Source organism: Patella vulgata, chromosome 2, assembly GCF_932274485.2.
Source record: "Patella vulgata chromosome 2, xgPatVulg1.2, whole genome shotgun sequence".
Lineage (NCBI taxonomy): Eukaryota > Metazoa > Mollusca > Gastropoda > Patellidae > Patella > Patella vulgata.
The window spans coordinates 54,597,471-54,615,750 of NC_065880.2; the positions used below are offsets into that span (position 1 = coordinate 54,597,471).

Consider the following 18,280-nt stretch of genomic DNA (forward strand, 5'->3'; position numbering starts at 1 on the left):
TAAAAATAAGATAATGTTATATTATTATGGCTAATTAAAGGAGCTAAATCGCTAACATTTGGAACCTAGAAATTGACAATAGTGGGTCGCAACGCATATAATACTGTAATATGAATGTATATAAACTGATTTACATTCAATGGTTTCCGTTTATACTCCCAATTTCAAATCAGTTATGTTTGGCGAAATAAGCCAGCAGTCTCAAGCGAGTGTAAATTTCTAGCATCTGGTTATTCCAGTCTACATACGCTGTTTCATTTGGCGCAATGTGTATAGCCTCGTCCCTCGAGTCTCTTGATACATCTGGGTCTGAAGCGCATTATGGTACACGATTCGTGTACCAATGGTAAAATGTTTATTTTGTCTTAAATATTGGATATCAAAAGACCATCTTTTTCCGGTAAGATCACAGCATGAATGTTGATTTAATTTGACAAATAAATCGTGTTTTCAATGTTGAAGATTTTGGATAATATTGAGTTAGAGACTTAGCTCCTTTAAACTTACAGAGGCCAATGTAGTAGCACAATATTATCGCCTAGCTCCAAATATTCGCGTTTAAATTAATGAAGCCTTGTTTTTATCCAACATACACCGTCATATCTCCCGTTTAAAAATGACGTTCCTAGTAACGGCTTAACGCCTCGATTTTAAATGATTTATACCCGTTTCAGGTAGGATTTTATGCTTAATTGTAGTTGGATGTGGCAGAAATATTATAAATAACAATAATCAATCGTCGTTTTGATGAATATTGTCAATTTTCCTTACTGAGGCCCGATGTGATTTGCGTTGGGCTTTGCTGCGTGAAACTATATAGCACCATCTCTTATCTCGAAACACGGAGGGTTGAGAGATGAGGTTTGTTATCTCATTGCTAATTAATCCCGTTTAACATAAATTAATAGTGTTGAATATTTGAGTCATGTTCTCCAAAATCAAAGGATTAAAGTCCACCCAAATCATATGTCATATATAGTATACATGTACCCTTAAAAACAAGTAGGAGATATTCAGAAACAATACAAAACTGCGGAAATGCACTGCCGTTTTTATTAGAGGTAACCAGTGTATGTTAATAACAGGCAAATTGCCTACACATGAACATAAACAGTTCATATGGGCGGCTTATCTGACGGCCCCATTTCACGCGCAAAGAGATACACTGTCAAAAGTGAAAATGGACGTTTTTGATTTTTGTCTTAATAATGAGTAATTGCTCCACCAATCCTCAGACATTCAGCAATTCGTCGTGGCATGCTCCTAATCAACCGTCCAATCACGATTTGGGGCAATCTGACCCACTCATCTTGCGGTGCCACGGTCAATTCTTGCAGTGTTGTCGGTTGACGTTGACGTCGACGAACACGTCTCCCGATCAAATTAAATGTAACACACTAAAGCAAAGATATGCTAAACAGTAAATCTTATGCAAGAACCGATAGGAAAGCAAACATGGATAGGACAACCAGCAAGCGGCAGTTTTCATCAACCCTTCTTTGAAGTGTCAAATTTGACAATGAACCCCTCCCACGTGTATGGTGTTGTTGCGTGTCGCATGTGCAGCTCAGTGGTTCTGTTGGGGCGATATGTTCTTCATCTGTGAACATACCCTCAAAGCATATCAAGTGTCCATGACTATTTATCATATTATCACAACCTGCATAGGTATTTGCATTTCAATATCCCCTACTTTTTTTCAAGAGTATATATCAAACTGATGCGCCAATCCAGAAAGTCAAATGATCAAGTGAGTTTTGTTCTATAGAAAAATGAAGACCGCCAAACTTAAAGTGTAAAATAATAACACGCGGTATAATTTTATGGATACACAATTACTGAGTTTAATACTAAGCGACGATTCGACGAGGATACTCTCGTCTTTAATATGTGCTTTTTCACCTGACTCCCTAATTTGAATGACGAATGACAAAACAAATATGTCATTTCATGGAATGGGTTTAATGAATATCGACCTCAAGGTTTAATGAATATCGATCTCGAGGTTTAATGAATATCGACCTTGAGGTCTCCGTCTTTCCCCCAATGAAATTTATATTGAGGTTCGATCGATCTAGAAACTGAAACGATAAACCGACTTAGTCTAAATAGCTGTTTTTGTAATATTATTTGTTATTTTCCGGTATAAAAGTATGATTACTTTGTTTAATTATAAGGAACAAACTTTTGAAAAGTTCCTAGCTTTGCTTATGGAATGGGTTGTTGAGTGGGATGGTTTGTGTGGCCAATGTCCCTTTTTGCCCAGGGGGCCTGATCAATGTCACTCCGCCCAAGTGAATGACAAAGAGAATGACACAGGTTCACCACACGAATGACAAACAGAATGACACGTTCAGTTGATGGATGACAAAGATAATGACAGGTTCACCAGGCAAATGACAAAGAGAATGATAGAGCCACAGATGAGGTATGGCAAAGAGAATGGCTGGGGTTCACTGGGCGAATGACAAAGAGAATGATACAGGTTTACCAGACGAATGACAAAAAGGATGACACAGGTTACCGGGCGAATAACAAAGAGACCGGCACGTCAGGTTAATCAGGCGAATGACAAAGAGAATGGCACAGGTTCACCATACGAATGACAAAAGTAATGACAGAGGTTCGCCCAATCTGTTTCACAGAGGATTACGAAAGTCTTATAATATCTCTGTAAAAGATGACTGCCTTCATCACGTGATGTCACATCACGCGTCGTCGATCATTGGCTCAATGGCGCGTGCATTGTTTACATAAGTCGTTACTGGTTCGGGCAGAATGGTGCCTTTTACTCATTTTAATACCCATTTACACTAAATGGGAAATAATTTTTACCTACAAATATTTCAAACGTTTTATTTATTTTTCTAATACATAAAAAAGATGCTTTAGAATTTAATTTGTCGGAGGAAAAGGGTTAATATTTGGGGCTCATTAAGTCGCATCAGATGCGATGTCATCCTTATCAGTGATTGTAGCGCCCTATAGCGAATATTCACTGCTGATCAGTGTGAGGGTCACCAGGCAAATGACAAAGAGAATGGCAGCTTGGTTCACCAGATGCATGACAAAGAGAATGACAAATTCACAAGACAAATAAACGTCTATTATTCCCAATGTCATTCGCTTGATGAACCTGTCATCCATTTTGTTATTCTTCCAGTGAATCCCGTGTATTCCCTTGCCATCCATATACTGGGCTTTATTAGCCTATTATTTCAGTCATCCATGAAAAGAATGTCTGTCGAGAGTCTCTTTGTCATCCGTCTAGTCATCAAGCAACCCTCTGTCATTCTCTGTCATTCATCCATTGATCCTAGCTCTGTCGTCATTCTCTTGAGCTGACTATTACATATAATCTATATGCATTGTCATGCAAACATTATTCAGAACACTAGTTCATTCGCCATTCGTCATTCAGATTAGGTAGTTCCTGTTTGACCTGACTTCCTAATTTCGTCTATGTTAAGGTTCCAAAGGAAAGAGCCATACACCCTTTAATCAAGATTTTAGTGGGTTTCGATTAAGGGGGAATAACCCATTCCTATTCATACAAGAAGTATGAACCAAGCAATTTTGTAATGGAAATGAAATGGTATGGGGTTTAACGTCCTACTTTTCTGCACCAACAGGGATACGCCATGTAGTGTGCTATTCGTATAGGACTGAGCTCCTGGCAAGGAACAGCGTCTAGTCATTCGGATCGAACGAAAACCGAGGCCCCGTGTACACGTTGGCGTACACGTAAAAGAACCCTTTACACAGTTAGAAGTCGATTTAAAAATATACCGTAGCACCGCTGACGGTAAATATTTCCCCCATAGCACACTGTATGAGAGAGAGAGAGAGAAATGGGGTTTAACGTCCACTCGACACAAACTAGGTCATTTCGTTACTAACATATGGTTTAATTTTATTTCAATAATTCGATTGCGCGTAGGGGACTTTTAGCAGTGGGAGGAAACCGGAGGACCCGGAGAAAACCCACGAGGTTGGACCGGCGACCCCACTCCTTGTCACGTACAACCGGGGATTCGAAACCACGCCAGTTGACTCAATGACAGGCTTTATGATACAGCGCGCACGTGCTAACCATTCGGCCATCCAACACCCCCCCCCCCACACACACACACACAGACACACACACACAAACACACACACATTGTATGGCTTGTGTCGGTTTTCATTAGCCCAGTCGGTGAAGAAAAGTAGAGGGGGGGGGGCAACGCGTTTTCCTACTATTTCAGCCCGCGAATAAAGCAACTTGAAAGTGATCCTGAATCCAATCAATCAGACTGTTGTAGCTGCATTCAAAGGTCGCCAGCAATTTCAAATAATGATGATGCCAAAATAAAAATTCGCCCATAAAGTGAGAGAGAGAGAGAAATGGGGTTTAACGTCCACTCGACACAAAGTAGGTCATTTCGGGACTAACATATGGTTTAATTTTATTTCAATAATTCGCTTGCGCGTAGGGGTCTTTAGCAGTGGGAGGAACCCGGAGGACCCGGAGAAAACCCACGAGGCTGGACAGGCGACCCTGTTTCGAATATTTATAGTATGACCTACATACGAAAGTTGTGGCTGACGTGTACTCCCAATTAAATAGACGAATCCAGTTTCTGTATGTTGGGTAACTTTACGACGTTTTGTTTACCTTCAAAGATCACAGCAAATTGCAGCGATTCCATTGGCTGATAAGTCGGTCAGCAGTTATTTACCAGTTAAAGCTGAATCTGCGACAAAATAAAATCCTAAATCAAGAAAATAATTTGGATATCTGTTTTGCAGGTTTTTCGCGCCTATTGAGCTCGTTTCGGCAACTTGGATACTTTATTGAATTTTTAAAAATAGTTTTAGCCACAGGACCGGACCGATGGGTGGAACAAAAAGTCATAAAAATCTGGCCCAGCTTCTGGCCATGTAACTAGATAACTAGTTCACTTCAACAAATACAATCAAATTTTAATGTATCATGCGTAGGGGTGGCTCCAGCTATGGGATCGATCGTGTAAAACGCCGAATGACGTCATCAGTGCGCAGCGGAGTAACTCAGATGCTATTACGAAAATCGTGGACAGAAATATGCATCTCATACCCGATTGATGTGCATAATTCTTTCATAATCAGTAACTTACTGTCCTCAATACCCAGTCGTTTTGAAGGCGTGAACAAATATCATCATTCCCTACCCTATGCCCAGACAACACACCATATTTGGCACAGACATGGCCCATATCTGGCAAAATGATTGGGCCGGATATACATATCACACCGGATGAGGCCCAGTCGGAGCCAGATCTGGCCCACATTCGCTAATTCACACACCCACCTTATATGGTCCAGATCTGGCTAACAGCTGGCAAAGATATGGCATGCCACATGTGGGCCAGAGATAGCACAACTGGCCCATTCCTGGCCCATATATTATGTCCCATACATGAAAATCGTGCCATGCCAGATGTGGGCAAACGATGGTAACCTTAACCCATACGGTTATTCCCTGTTCTACCCCTTCTTAAAGAGGGAAGTTGGCTGGTCTAGTGGTTTAACACGTGCGCATGAAATTATAAGGTCTGTCATTGAGTCAAGTGACGTGGTTTCAAATTCCCGGTTGTGTGTGACAAGGAGTACAGTCGCCTGTCCAACCTCTTCGGTTTTCTCTGTTTCCTTCCACTGTTAAAGACCCCTAATTATTGAAATAGGGTTGAACCATGTTAGTCCCGAAATGACCTAGTTTGTGTCAAATGGGCGTTAAAACCCATTTGTCTCCGCTTCTTAAAGTCTCTCAAGCAGAAACAGCCAAGACTTTCTTCCGGGAACTATAGATGGTAGAAATTGAGGGTATCTTACATGCAGCACATACAACATACATTAACAACAAAAGCAAAATCTTCAATTATAAAATTTATTTATCTATATCAATATCACCCCCCCCCCCCCGTTCCCTCTCCTGCAGCTGTCTCCTCCTCCTCTTTTCCCCTCGTATTTTTTTTTCTTCCCTCATTTATCCAACCAGTTTTTTACAACATGTTTAAAATTATTTTCCACCGCATCCTTATTATGGTGGAGTTTGATCACACCTGCAATAAATGCAAAAAATGTACATAAAAAAACATATTTTTACTTCTTTATATCAAGCATGGTTTAGGGGTCTGTCAATGCAAGTGTCAATGCGTTAAGTCAGATAGTTCTTATTTTTGGAAAAAATGTATTAGTTATTAGTTAGCCCATGATCTCTTCTAATTTGATAAGCTTATTTTTGTTCTCTCTGTTGATTAATTTGAATTCTGTTGACGATGCCAAGGCAAAAGAATAGTTAAATGAAGTTATCTAAATAATAAAATCACATAAATCTTATCTAATTTAATATTATCGTAGTGAATGTAATAAAATATACATATCTTTTTGTCTTTAACATAAGTTCAGTGAAAATAATACACAGTTGTGTAGCACTGCAATGTCTTCAGTTTCTTGTTAATACTAACTTCTATTAAGTTATTTTACTGAATTTTAGAATTTATACAATCGTTAACATGTCCATAATCTTGTTGTTTATTTATGATTTACATTGTCACTTTGTAAAGTGCCCCTGAACATGTTACATGAAAGGGTGCACTATAAATATGCTGTAATAATAATAAAACTAATATAGAACTCCAGGACCACAGCACCCAGGAAAATTCTACTGGAAACTAGAAGTCATATTCTGAGCCGAAATTTATTGGGTTGATATTTTGAGGCATTTGGCCAGTTGGATATGGGCCATCTCTAGCCCAAATATGGCAAACTTCTCGCATAATATTATTTTTTCAAAAGTTTTGAATATAAAACAAAATTTTTTAAACCTTTTAACAAACTGTCAAGATGTTCTTAGATACCAGTTGCAAAAATAAGTTTGATTCATCAGTACTATAGTGAGCCAATAGTTGCCAAGTGTTACCTAGACTATGGGCCACATGTGACAACATCCAGCCAGATCAGGCGCAGATCCAAAGGGAAAGGAGAACAAAAATACTTAAAAATGGTAGTGATCCCCGTCGTAATTTACTCCGAAACGAGCCGTTGGTGACTTGGTTGATTGCCCGTCAGTCCGCCCACCGAGGGCCGGGCTTCGCACTCCCAAGTGGGGGCAGCACGCCCCCCCCCCCTTCTGAAAATCCTGGATCCGCCCCTGCAGATGTTGCCATAGATGGGCCATAGTAGGGCCAAAGCGTAGTGGCTGTCTGTGTGGGCTGTCGCTGAAAAGTAGTGTCCTGAATTTGAAATGGGTCGCTGCGCGACTATGGCTACTCGCCATCTGGGGCCAGGCGTCCAGACCAAAAAGTCATCGGATTTAAGGCACTTTATTACATTAGTATTTTTCCCCATTTTACCCGTCTGCCAGAAAAATCGGTTTGTCCAGTTTTGTATTCAAACAACTGAATTAGAGACATTAATGACGGATTTGGCACCTGTTATCGTTTACGACGGAGTTTCAGCTACTGAAATTCGGGTCTAAGCTATCGCCCCAGATATCTATTAGTAGCGTCGTGCATTAGACAGGGTAATCTTACTGATTTGGGAACACGTGATAGGCCTACCACTTTTCATTCAAGGAAAAACTCAATCTGTTTCACAGAGAATTACGAGTCTAGTGATATATCTCTGTCAAAGATGACTGCCTTAAAGGGACAATAACACTCTTGCTGGCTTGAAAGCTCCAGAAAATAAATAATATCTCTATCTAAGTACTAGATGTTTAAGTGTTCTACCTGTTGTGTAAATTATCCATTACATCCTATTTTACTTGTCCAGAGGGTTCGAAAATATTTTTAAATCGAAGTTTCATTTGAAAAGGTTTACGTTAGACGTTTCAAACCATTATGTTGAATTTTTCAAAATTTTTAAATAAGGTGTGTTAAGATGAAATTTGTATCATCAATTAATTGAAATATTCTAAAATAGTACAATTTGTTGACCAGAATAAAGATTGGGACATATTATTCAGTTACAACACGAATGGTATTGAGCCTTTAACACGTCAATCATTGGCTGAATGGCGCGTGCATTGTTTACATAAGACGTTACTGCTTCGGAGAGAATGCTGCATTTTAGTCATTTCAATACCCATTTACACTAAATAGGAAATAATTTTTACCTACAAATATGTCAAACGCCTTTATTTATTTTTCCAATACATAAAAAAAATGTTTTAGAATTTAATTTGTCGCAGGAAAAAAGTTAATATTTCTGGCTCATTAAGCCGCATCGATGTCATCCATATCAGTAATTGTAGCGGCCTACCAAATATTCACTGCGGATCAGTGTGGGAAAAACTAACTTACCGTTCTAATGTTGTATTTCTAAATTACTTAAACATGCATTATGCAAGAGCAAAATCTGCTTATTAAAAGTCTTTCTTTAGGCCTGAAATGTTATCTAAATTATCAATTAGACATTAATTAACTTATCCAGACCATAATAAACTCTCGATGTCAAGGCTAGCCTTCGATGTTGGCTGGATTAGATTCCTATATGCCGCTAACGGCCGTTGATAATTAAATCAATAAAAGTGGATAATCGAGACTAAGCTGTTTATAATAATGATTTTAGTAATGATGACCGAGACTATGCCAAAATTTCACCCGCTTCTTTCTCGGCTTATAGTGGATCAATTTGACTGAAATTTTCAGCAAATTACCTTTACACTATCTAGTTTTTAACTATTATAGCCAGAACTGCGATCTCGTTATCTTATCTCCCATAATGTATCTTTAAATAATATTAAGATAGGTTGTCGCATATTTATTCTCTTGTAGGTAATTAGGGGCATTTAATAGACAATTTCATACATATGAGATTATAATTTTCGTCGTTTGGGGGTTCACAAGGTTCTAAAAACTAAAACAAGGGCCGTAACACTGGAAGTAATCTACAGAAATTGTTGAAATTCGACAGGCTTTTTCGTTTTACTAATTCAAATAATGCATATAAATTTCATACAGATCGGATGATAACTTTTGTCGTTCGAACGTTCACAAGGTTCAACAAAGTAAAGCAAGGGCCATAACTCTAGAAGTAATTGGTGGAAATTGCTGACATGCAATAGGCTTCTTCATTTCCCTAATTTAAATGATGCGTATGAATTTCATACATATTGGGTGATAACTTTTGTCGTCCGAGCGTTCACAAGATTTAACAAAGTGAAACAAGGGCCATAACTCTAGATGTAATTAACGGAAATTTGCTGAAACTCAATAGGCTTGTTCGTTTTACTAATTTAAACGATACATATAAATTTCATATAGATAGGATAATAACTTTTGTCGTTAGAGCATTCACTTAAGGTACAACAAAGCGAAACAAGGGCTGAAATTCAATAGGCCTATGATTCTTCCGTTTCACTAATTTAAATCATGCATATAAATTTCAAACAGATCGGATGATAACTATTGTCATCAGAGCGTTCACAAGATTTAACAAAGTGAAACAAGGGCCATAACTCTAGATGTAATTAATGGAAATTGCTGAAATTTAATAGGATTCTTTGTTTTACTAATTTAAATGATGCATATAAATTCCGTAAAGATCAGTTGATAACTTTTGTCGTTAGAGCGTTCACAAGGTGCAACAAAGTGAAACAAGGGTCATAACTCCCGAGGAAATTAACGGAAGTTATTGAAATTAAATGGGCTTCTTCATCTCACTAATGCAAACATAAATGTAGCCTGTAGAGTGTTCACAAGAAATTGTGGACGACGGACGGACAGATGGGTACGGACCGACCGACAGGGGCGACATCAATATAGCCTACGACCACATTTCCACGTGGGCGAATAAAAATGTTTCAATATTTTGAGAAAACAAATTAATCAACATGTTCATATCTCTTTTGTACCAACATTATTTATATTTATAGGCCTACATTCGACCTCTTCTGTGATGGAATGGGTTTGTCGTGCTTGCACGTGAAAGTTATCGAAAATTAACACTTTTTCGCCCAGCCCGAATCACACTGAACAGAAGTGAATTTTCGCTAGGCGCTACAATCACTGATAAGGATGACATCGATGCGACTTAATGAGCCAGAAATATTAATTTTTTTCCTCCGACAAATTAAATTCTAAAACATTTTTTTTTATGTATTAGTAAAATAAATAAAGGCGTTTGACGTATTTGTAGGTAAAAATTATTTCCTAGTATTTATTGCAAATGGGTATTAAAATGAGTAATTTTGCCCTTACTAGAACGTCTTATGTAAACAATGCAACCGCCATTGAGCCAATATGATTGACGCCGCGTGATGAGATGTCACGTGTTAAAGGGAGTCATCTTTTACAGAGATATTAGAAGACTTTCGTAATCCTCTGTGAAACAGATTGAGCCCATAGACTATAGAGCTATATATAGCTCTATGATTGAGCCCGTCTATTTAACATTTTTGGTGTTCGAGGCTATGAAGAGAAAACGCCTGGATGTCAAAGTCTATAAAAGGTTCACGAGAGAAGTTCACTCGAAGTATTAACCCAAATTAATCAGTTGTCTCGACTGAAAGTAAATAATAAATAGACAAGGATGTTCAATAAATGAGAAGCGTCTATGAAACTATACAGATCTAATTATAACGTTTAGTTAGCACAGTCTTTGACTTTATTTCGGTAGGTTTTGTTTACTAAAATTAAGGCACATTAACATAATAATTAATATTTATAAAATTAGGCCCCCCCAAAAAGGTTGAAGCAATCTCATTACCAAATAGGGCCTAATTATAATGTGCACCCTCCATTCAAATTTAACACAATCTTCACATTTTGCGAAATTAATCCGCCCTTTTGACTAGATGTTGGACAATAAGGCTAGTGCGGGCCCAAGTCTCATTTTCAAGCAATCACGAAGAAAACCCACAACTTTGAAGTCAGCAAGTTTTAAATTAAAAAGGGAGACTACTCCTGGAAGAGAAATATTAAAGATACATTATGGGAGATTTTGATAGAGAGTTGGCCATTCTTGCTATAACAGTTCAAAAATAGATGATGAAAGAAGAATATATTGAAAATTTCAGTCAAATTACTTTATTCTGAACAAAGTTATCACCATTGTAATTTTTGACTAGAAATAGCAGTCAACTGACAACTCTCTCTTACTGTCTCCGAGAATGGCTGATCGTTTGATTGACAGGTGTTAACTCCACCTACATAATCTCGATTATCAAGTAACGTTTTCAATGGCTGTGGTACCGTTAGTCAATCGGTTTGAGACGGGATTGCAATTCAATTCGTATCACATTTATTTTTACTACAAATTAAAAATAAGACTTTAAATATATAGATAAGAAGCGAAAGTTTGAATATATGGACCAAATCAATGAGGCATAATTATAGCCGACTTCTTGTTAGCCTGCGTGTACTCTTGTACTGTAACTGGTAGGCCTACGTAATTCCCGAAGCAGACAAATACTAATAGGAAACAGTGATCCAATGGGGCTGCAATTCAACTGGGGTGATGCGATGTTTATCAATTTCCATAATTTTTCTGTAAACGCAAGTGACAAAAGAGCGTATAATACCGACATCCAAACTCTCATTTTAACCACAACTAAACATAATATCAAGGCCGTATATATATCAAACTTTCAATCAAATTGACTGACATGCGGCCTTGCTAAACAGCTGCCTCGCTTCGTACACTCTATCATTTGAAATGAAATGAGGTTTAGCGTCCTAATGTTTTGCTACTATACTGGGCTAATGAAGACGGGCATATGCCATACAGTGTGCTATGATGGAAATTTTGCCCGCACAGCGGCACTATCGCCTACTCTTATATCGGATTCCAACTGCCAAGGGATCTTTTACGTGCATTCCAATGTATGCACAGGACCTCGGTTTTTCGTCTCATCCAAAGGACTAGACAGCTGTCCTTGTCAGGCCCTCCATTCTGCACCACTGACAAGAGGAAACCACGTCGGAAAATTCCGATGAACTTTCTCAGCCAATGCAGGGATCGAACACCCGACCTCCAGGCTAGCGAGCCAGCGTCTTAACCAACTAGCCACCATTTAGCCTCGATCTAAAATTTCCGGGAGTATGACGTCAACGTAACGGTTAATCTCCGCTTACGACGCCATTTAAAAATTTAATCAGTCAATGAAATCCTGTTTAAATCCAAGCCGAATCCAAGCTATCCGTGGGTCTACAGAGTTGATTTTGTGCTTGTTGTGCAAATAAAGATCTAATTTATAATTTCTAGATTATGGACCCTGATTGTTCGAAAAATTGCATTTTTAGCTTGTGGACCCACTAGAAGTTACAATTTGCCTTCAATTTTAAAAAACGTCTTAATATATCACCGTTACACATCAATGAAGGTTGACTTTGAATTTCGTAAAAATCTGACCGAAACTGCTAGACAAAATGTTTGCTCCTTGTACGTAAATACTAAGAAGTATGTAACTAATACCAAGCTTGTGGACACTCTAAAAGTCACAATTTTTATCCAATTTGAAAAAAAAACATTTGAATTTATACCGTTACACCCTAATGACGGTGGAGTTCCAATTTCATGAAAATCGGACCAAAACTGCCTGACAAAATGGCAGTTCCTTGAACGCAAATAGTGTAAAAGTATGTCATACCAAGGTCGTGGACCCTCTGGCTCTAGAAGTCACAATTGTTATCAGATTTTGATGAAACTTAAAATATATGTTTATGTCCCAAAGATCTCGATTCGGTTCCTTTCGTTATTTGCGCAAATCAGACCGTAACTTCCAGGATTATGGCCCCTGAATGTATGAAAAATCATGTTTTTTAGCTTGTGGATTCTTTAGAGGTCACAATTTTTTATCCGATTTGAAAAACAGTTTAAATATATCACCATTCTGCCATTCTGCATTCGTATTTCGGGACAATCAGAACAAAACCCGACAAAATGGCCGATCTTTGCATGCAAATTGTGTGGTAAAGTGTGTAGTACGAAGGTTGTGGACCCTCTAGAGGTCACAGTTTTTATCCGATTTTGATGGAACTTAAAATATATCTTTGTATCCCAGAGATCTCAGTCCCTTTCAATATTTGCACATTTCAGACCATAACTTTCTCAATTATGGCCCCTTATTGTACGACAAATCGCTTTTGTTTTTAGCTTGATCTCTATCCATCTCTTGCAAACTGTGGGCGTATATTGCCTGGCAACTGCTGGTTGACATTTTTTTTTCCAATATTTGTTTTATTGTTCAGTTAGTTCTAATGAGTAACCCAATCTAAATTCTTAGTCTCAGAACAATTATTTGTAGTTGCTACACTGTCACCAAAACTGAATTTGGAGATATTTGTTTTCGAACTTGTTGAAATTGTTTGGCTAATCAAAACTTATTTCATGTATGATTTGTTTATATTATGCTTTCTTTATATTTCAGTCAGAGTCAATTTTTCATATTGAAAACCTAACCTATGTAGTGAAAATGGCTGAAAAGAAGTCTGACATGTGTGATCCAAGTAACATGGAGGATTTAGATGAACTAGAGCGATCTATTCTCTCTCTATGCGAGGAAGACAATACTGAAGAAAACATCACTATAGTTAGAGTTGGAGATACAGTCAGAGAAGAACAATATGGATCCTTCCATATCTCGCCTGCTAAATTAGCAGGAATACAGCTTCCAGTATGCGAGAAAAAGGAGTCCCTACTCAAGTCCATCTTTCATGGCACTCCTTCCAACTTATCTCGACTTTCACCAATAAAAGCTGATAAGTTGTCTTGTGATCTCAATGTAATGTCCCCAACAACACCCATTACACTCAAACGCAAATGGAGCAACACGACTATGATAAATAAATTCAGTAGTACACCTTGTGCCAATGCTCCCTCTCTTCCAAAGAGATTAATACTGAATACAAACAATCAGGCAGCATTGTCGTCATGTTATACTATAAATGAAACGATCGAGGAAGAAAATAATGAAACCTTTGAGGATTTGTTGGAAAGTGTATCCATCCTGTGTGATAAGCCATCTGATTTAAATGATAAACCTCCACATGACCGGCTATCTACCTCATCTTGTTCTTCCAGTAATGTCAGTCAGATTGATATGGATTCCATCTATACAAATCAACACTTTGTAACTACAGATGAATGCAGTGATACCACTATTCAACCAAATTCAAACATAGTTAATGATGAAAACTTTTTTAAAACTTTTGATCAGACCGGCTCACCATTTAGAGGTAGATTTACAACATTTAGTTATTCCCGTCCTACTTTAGATGACACTACCGACGATGATGAATTGGATTTGATGGATAGTGATGTCAGTGTTGATATCTTAGGACTGGACAATTTTATCTTCTTGGATAAAGATAATTCTGCTGAAAAAAACATTACAGCATTAGACGTAACTCTCGTCAGTGATGGTAGTACTTTAAAAGATGGTAGTACTATAATAGAAGAAACAAAGACCAACACACAAATTGATGATACAACATATTTTGATGGTTCAACTATTCGTACCAAGAGAGATGAAGGTTCCACTGTAGCAGATAATTTGACTACTAGAGAAACACAAGGATCAGAACTGAAAGTGAGTGACACTGAAGCTGAAGACTCCATTTCAACAGCAGGTTCACAGCCTTTGAAGCGGAAATTAAATGAATTAGAAATATCATTGTCAGAGTTCACCAAAAGTAGTACGGATGACGAAGCCTTTCGAGAACCAAAAGCAAAAGAAAGAAGGATTGAATCCTTAGACACTAACCAAACTGTCACCAAATCGCATGCTTCAGTTACAGAAATATCAACAGAAGATCAAACTTTATCATCTGAAAAAGAGGATGAACTGCCTGTCAAACAGAATGAAACAATCAAAGACACGCCAGAAGATAATCAGACTGATTCAGTGCATGATAAAGCTGTAGAATCAAAAGAAAAAGAGACTCCTAAAACATCCTTAGTAACAGAAATTAAACAAGAACCAAGTCAGATCCAAGTTGCTATGATCACGCCATTGGTGCATGAAGTTAGAATTATCTCCCCTCCTCCAATGCCAGTCGACAGTAGTGATGAAAGTGTTGTTGAAGTGATAGTTGTTAATGAAAGCATTGAAGTTGTAGATTTGACTGATGATTCTCAAATAACTACTGAACAACAGATCACAGAAACTAATACTATTAACAAAAGTGAAAATCAGTTGACTTTACAAGCTGAAAATGAATTGATTCGAAAAATTAAGTCACAATGGGGAATAGAAAGTGTCCATCAGTGTGACGATAACTTAACAAGTAGTCGATATGCTAAGCGAAGAACATCCAGATCTGATCCATCAACACAAAATAATGTCAAATGTTACCTTGAGGGAAGCAGCCGCATTCCGCCTTTATTTCAGGGTGAAAATGAAGCTACACGATCCAATTTAAATAAACAGGCTAGAACAAGGGTTCAGCAAGGCCGGTCGCCTTTCGAGATCGCTGCTGGTATTCAAGAACAAATATTAAGTATACAATCAGACTGTCAGAAAAAGGTAAATATGATTGAAAGTGGTTCTAATGTACGATGTCATCATTTAACAAATGCTCATAAACATCAAATAACAATGCTACGACAAAAGCAAATAGCAGAATTAAGAAATGCGACCAGATTCATGGAAAAAAGTCCTATGAATGTATATGCTCAATATCGTAGTATACAGTTAAGAGAGGATCATTTATGTCAAAGAGAAAGTCTTCGTCGCAGGCACAATGATGAGATGCGTGCTCTAGTATATGACATTGAACAAGAAAAAAGCAAAATTTTCGAAGATGGTGAAAATGTTAAAAAGAATTTAGAAGACATGATAAATAAATTAAGAGCCACAACTAGTCAGGATGTGGTAGATCCTGATCGTGTTCACACTACTATTGACCTGTATAAGGGTCCGTGTAAATCAAATCATTATAAACGTAGTCTTGTAAAAGTTTGTTTACCAGCTGATATAGCTTCATACATGATACGTGAAGATGAAATGTACGATATGTTGTATAAATATACATAGAATTTTTTAGTTTGATGATGATACAGATCAGTAATAGGATCACAATGGTTGAATATATTCATAAGGTTTTATAAGCATGAATGTTCACCATATAAATTCATCACTACTACACATGTTGAGTTTAATAGAATTTATAGGGCATGTTAAAGGAGCTAAATCGCTAACATTTGGGACCTAGAAATTGACAAAAGTAGGTCGCAACACATATACTGTAGTATGAATGTATATAAACTGATTTACATTCAATGGTTCCCGTTTTTACTCCAATTTCAAATCAGTTATGTTCGGCGAAATAAGTCAGCAGTCTCAAGCGAGTGCAAATTTCTAGCATCTGGTTATTCCAGTCTACATACGCCGTTTGATTTGGTGCAATGTGTCTAGCCTAGTCCCTGTAGTCTCTTGATACAACTGGGGCTGAAGCGCATTATGGTACACGATTCGTGTACCAATGGTAAAATGTTTATTTTGTCTTAAATATTGGATATCAAAAGCCCATCTTTTTCCGGTAAGATCACAACATGAATGTTGATTTAATTTGACAAATAAATCGTGTTTTCAATGTTGAAGATTTGGGATGATATTGAGTTAGAGACTTAGCTACTTTAAGCCATATTTTTTTATTAGTTGAGGAAAGATCTGACAACACAGGACTGTCTTCAACATAAATCGAGGAGAATGTAAACTCTAACCATATACACATTTTGGAAATACATGTATCTAGATTTATGAAGATGGACAGATCTACATGTGGACACATTTACAGGATAGAAAATTTCAAAAAAGGAGCTCAAGTATAGGTCCAACTCCAACAGTATTGTTGTTATAGTGATACTAATTTATGGCAAAACATGAGTTATTTATTCTGTGCATTTAGAAGTTTGCAATGTTCCTTGTATTATATGTTTTTTATTGTTTTATATCTTTATAGTGCTGTTATTTTTATGTAATAATTGGCTATAATTTGTTTGTATGAAATAGAATGAGAAGTTTTGAAAGAATGAATAATTTTTTTTGGTCTAAATCTGGTTTAAAACAGTCTATATGGATATATATTTTACCATTATGAATATGATTGGAATATTAATTTCACCATAAAATGTATAATGATTTGTTTTTGTTCCTACATTTAAAGTCAGAATATTGGTGTCAGTGCTACTGTCGACCATAAAATGTCTTCTTTCTTTTTTTCGAAGGCTAAACAGAATTTTGGGTTTCTGTCTGTTTTTATTTGCCAACATTTGGTCGTATATTGTTCTAAGCCCCCACCCCATCTGTCATCCACAATAACTTTTGAACACTATACATACACACTGCATTTATCATATCTTTACATTAGTGAGATGTAAGAGTCTGTTGAATTTCAATGAAATCTGACCAGCCCTTGATCTCTTTATAGAATCTTGTAAACGACAGAATTTATCATCCAGTTAAATGATAGTGAAATGCAAATTTCTGATAATTATTTACAGAGTTATTGCTCTTGATTATATCGTAGAATCTAGTCAGAATGCCGATAACATAGAGTAAAACGATTTTACTTTTTTATTAAAGATGTATGTAAGATCTAAAATTGCCCATTGCCATACAGGTCTTTATTTTGACCTCAAATGTTACATAAATTATTAGAGATTTATTCACATTAACAACCCTCTAGACCATGGATGGTGCTGATATTTAATGGATTGAAACCTTATTGCCATTTAATAATTTAATTTATAAATGGATTATCGAGACTTAGTTTATTAACAATGGTAGTAATGAATATCGATACTTCAAACACTGATAACTTCACTCAGAATAAAGTAATTTGACTGAAACTTTCAATATATTCCTTTTTCATTATCTATTTTTAAACCATTATAGTGAGAACTGTCAGTTCTAAAGACTCACTTTACAACAACAGTTGTGGACTGCTTGGATGACTAAGCTGATGTGGGCATATGTTCCTGTCTTGTTGGTGCAGAAATATAGGACAATAAAACACATTCATTTCATGTGAGTAGCAGAAGCATGTCTAGGAATTTAAGCAGAGGGGGGGTCCAGGGTGGAGACAAAGTTTGGTGTTGTGTCTGGGTGATTTTATAAAATCGGACGCTTTGAGACAATATTTCTATTCTGCTGATTTAGGTTCATACATGTACATGTACCTTAATCAGCAGAATAGAAATGTATAAGAGTAGAGAGGAGTGAGGCCGAAAACACGGCAATGCATCACAAGTTTGTTTATTTGACGTTATTTCAATGAATGCAGGAAAAAAATATGCGAGCAGGGTAGGG

The 18,280-nt window shown here is 37.1% G+C and overlaps 1 protein-coding gene across 2 annotated transcripts; it reads left to right on the top strand.

Moving 5' to 3' along the window:
- The first annotated feature begins 10,490 nt into the window (after positions 1 to 10,490).
- On the top strand, positions 10,491 to 17,820 carry LOC126809856 (uncharacterized). Of its 2 annotated transcripts, XM_050534678.2 has the most exons (3): positions 10,491 to 10,640; positions 13,397 to 15,493; positions 16,628 to 17,820. In XM_050534678.2, the coding sequence occupies exons 2-3, from the start codon at positions 13,442 to 13,444 to the stop codon at positions 16,682 to 16,684; spliced, it is 2,109 nt and encodes a 702-aa protein (XP_050390635.1). In that variant the 5' UTR covers positions 10,491 to 10,640; positions 13,397 to 13,441; the 3' UTR covers positions 16,685 to 17,820. The 2 variants fall into 2 exon arrangements, with proteins under 2 accessions (XP_050390635.1, XP_050390634.1); XM_050534677.2 differs by having other exon boundaries at positions 13,397 to 17,820.
- Positions 17,821 to 18,280: the final 460 nt, after the last annotated feature.

Bases quoted from the DNA above. Each gene is read 5' to 3' on its own strand.
- LOC126809856 (XM_050534677.2), top strand. From the start codon at position 13,442: ATGGCTGAAAAGAAGTCTGACATGTGTGATCCAAGTAACATGGAGGAT.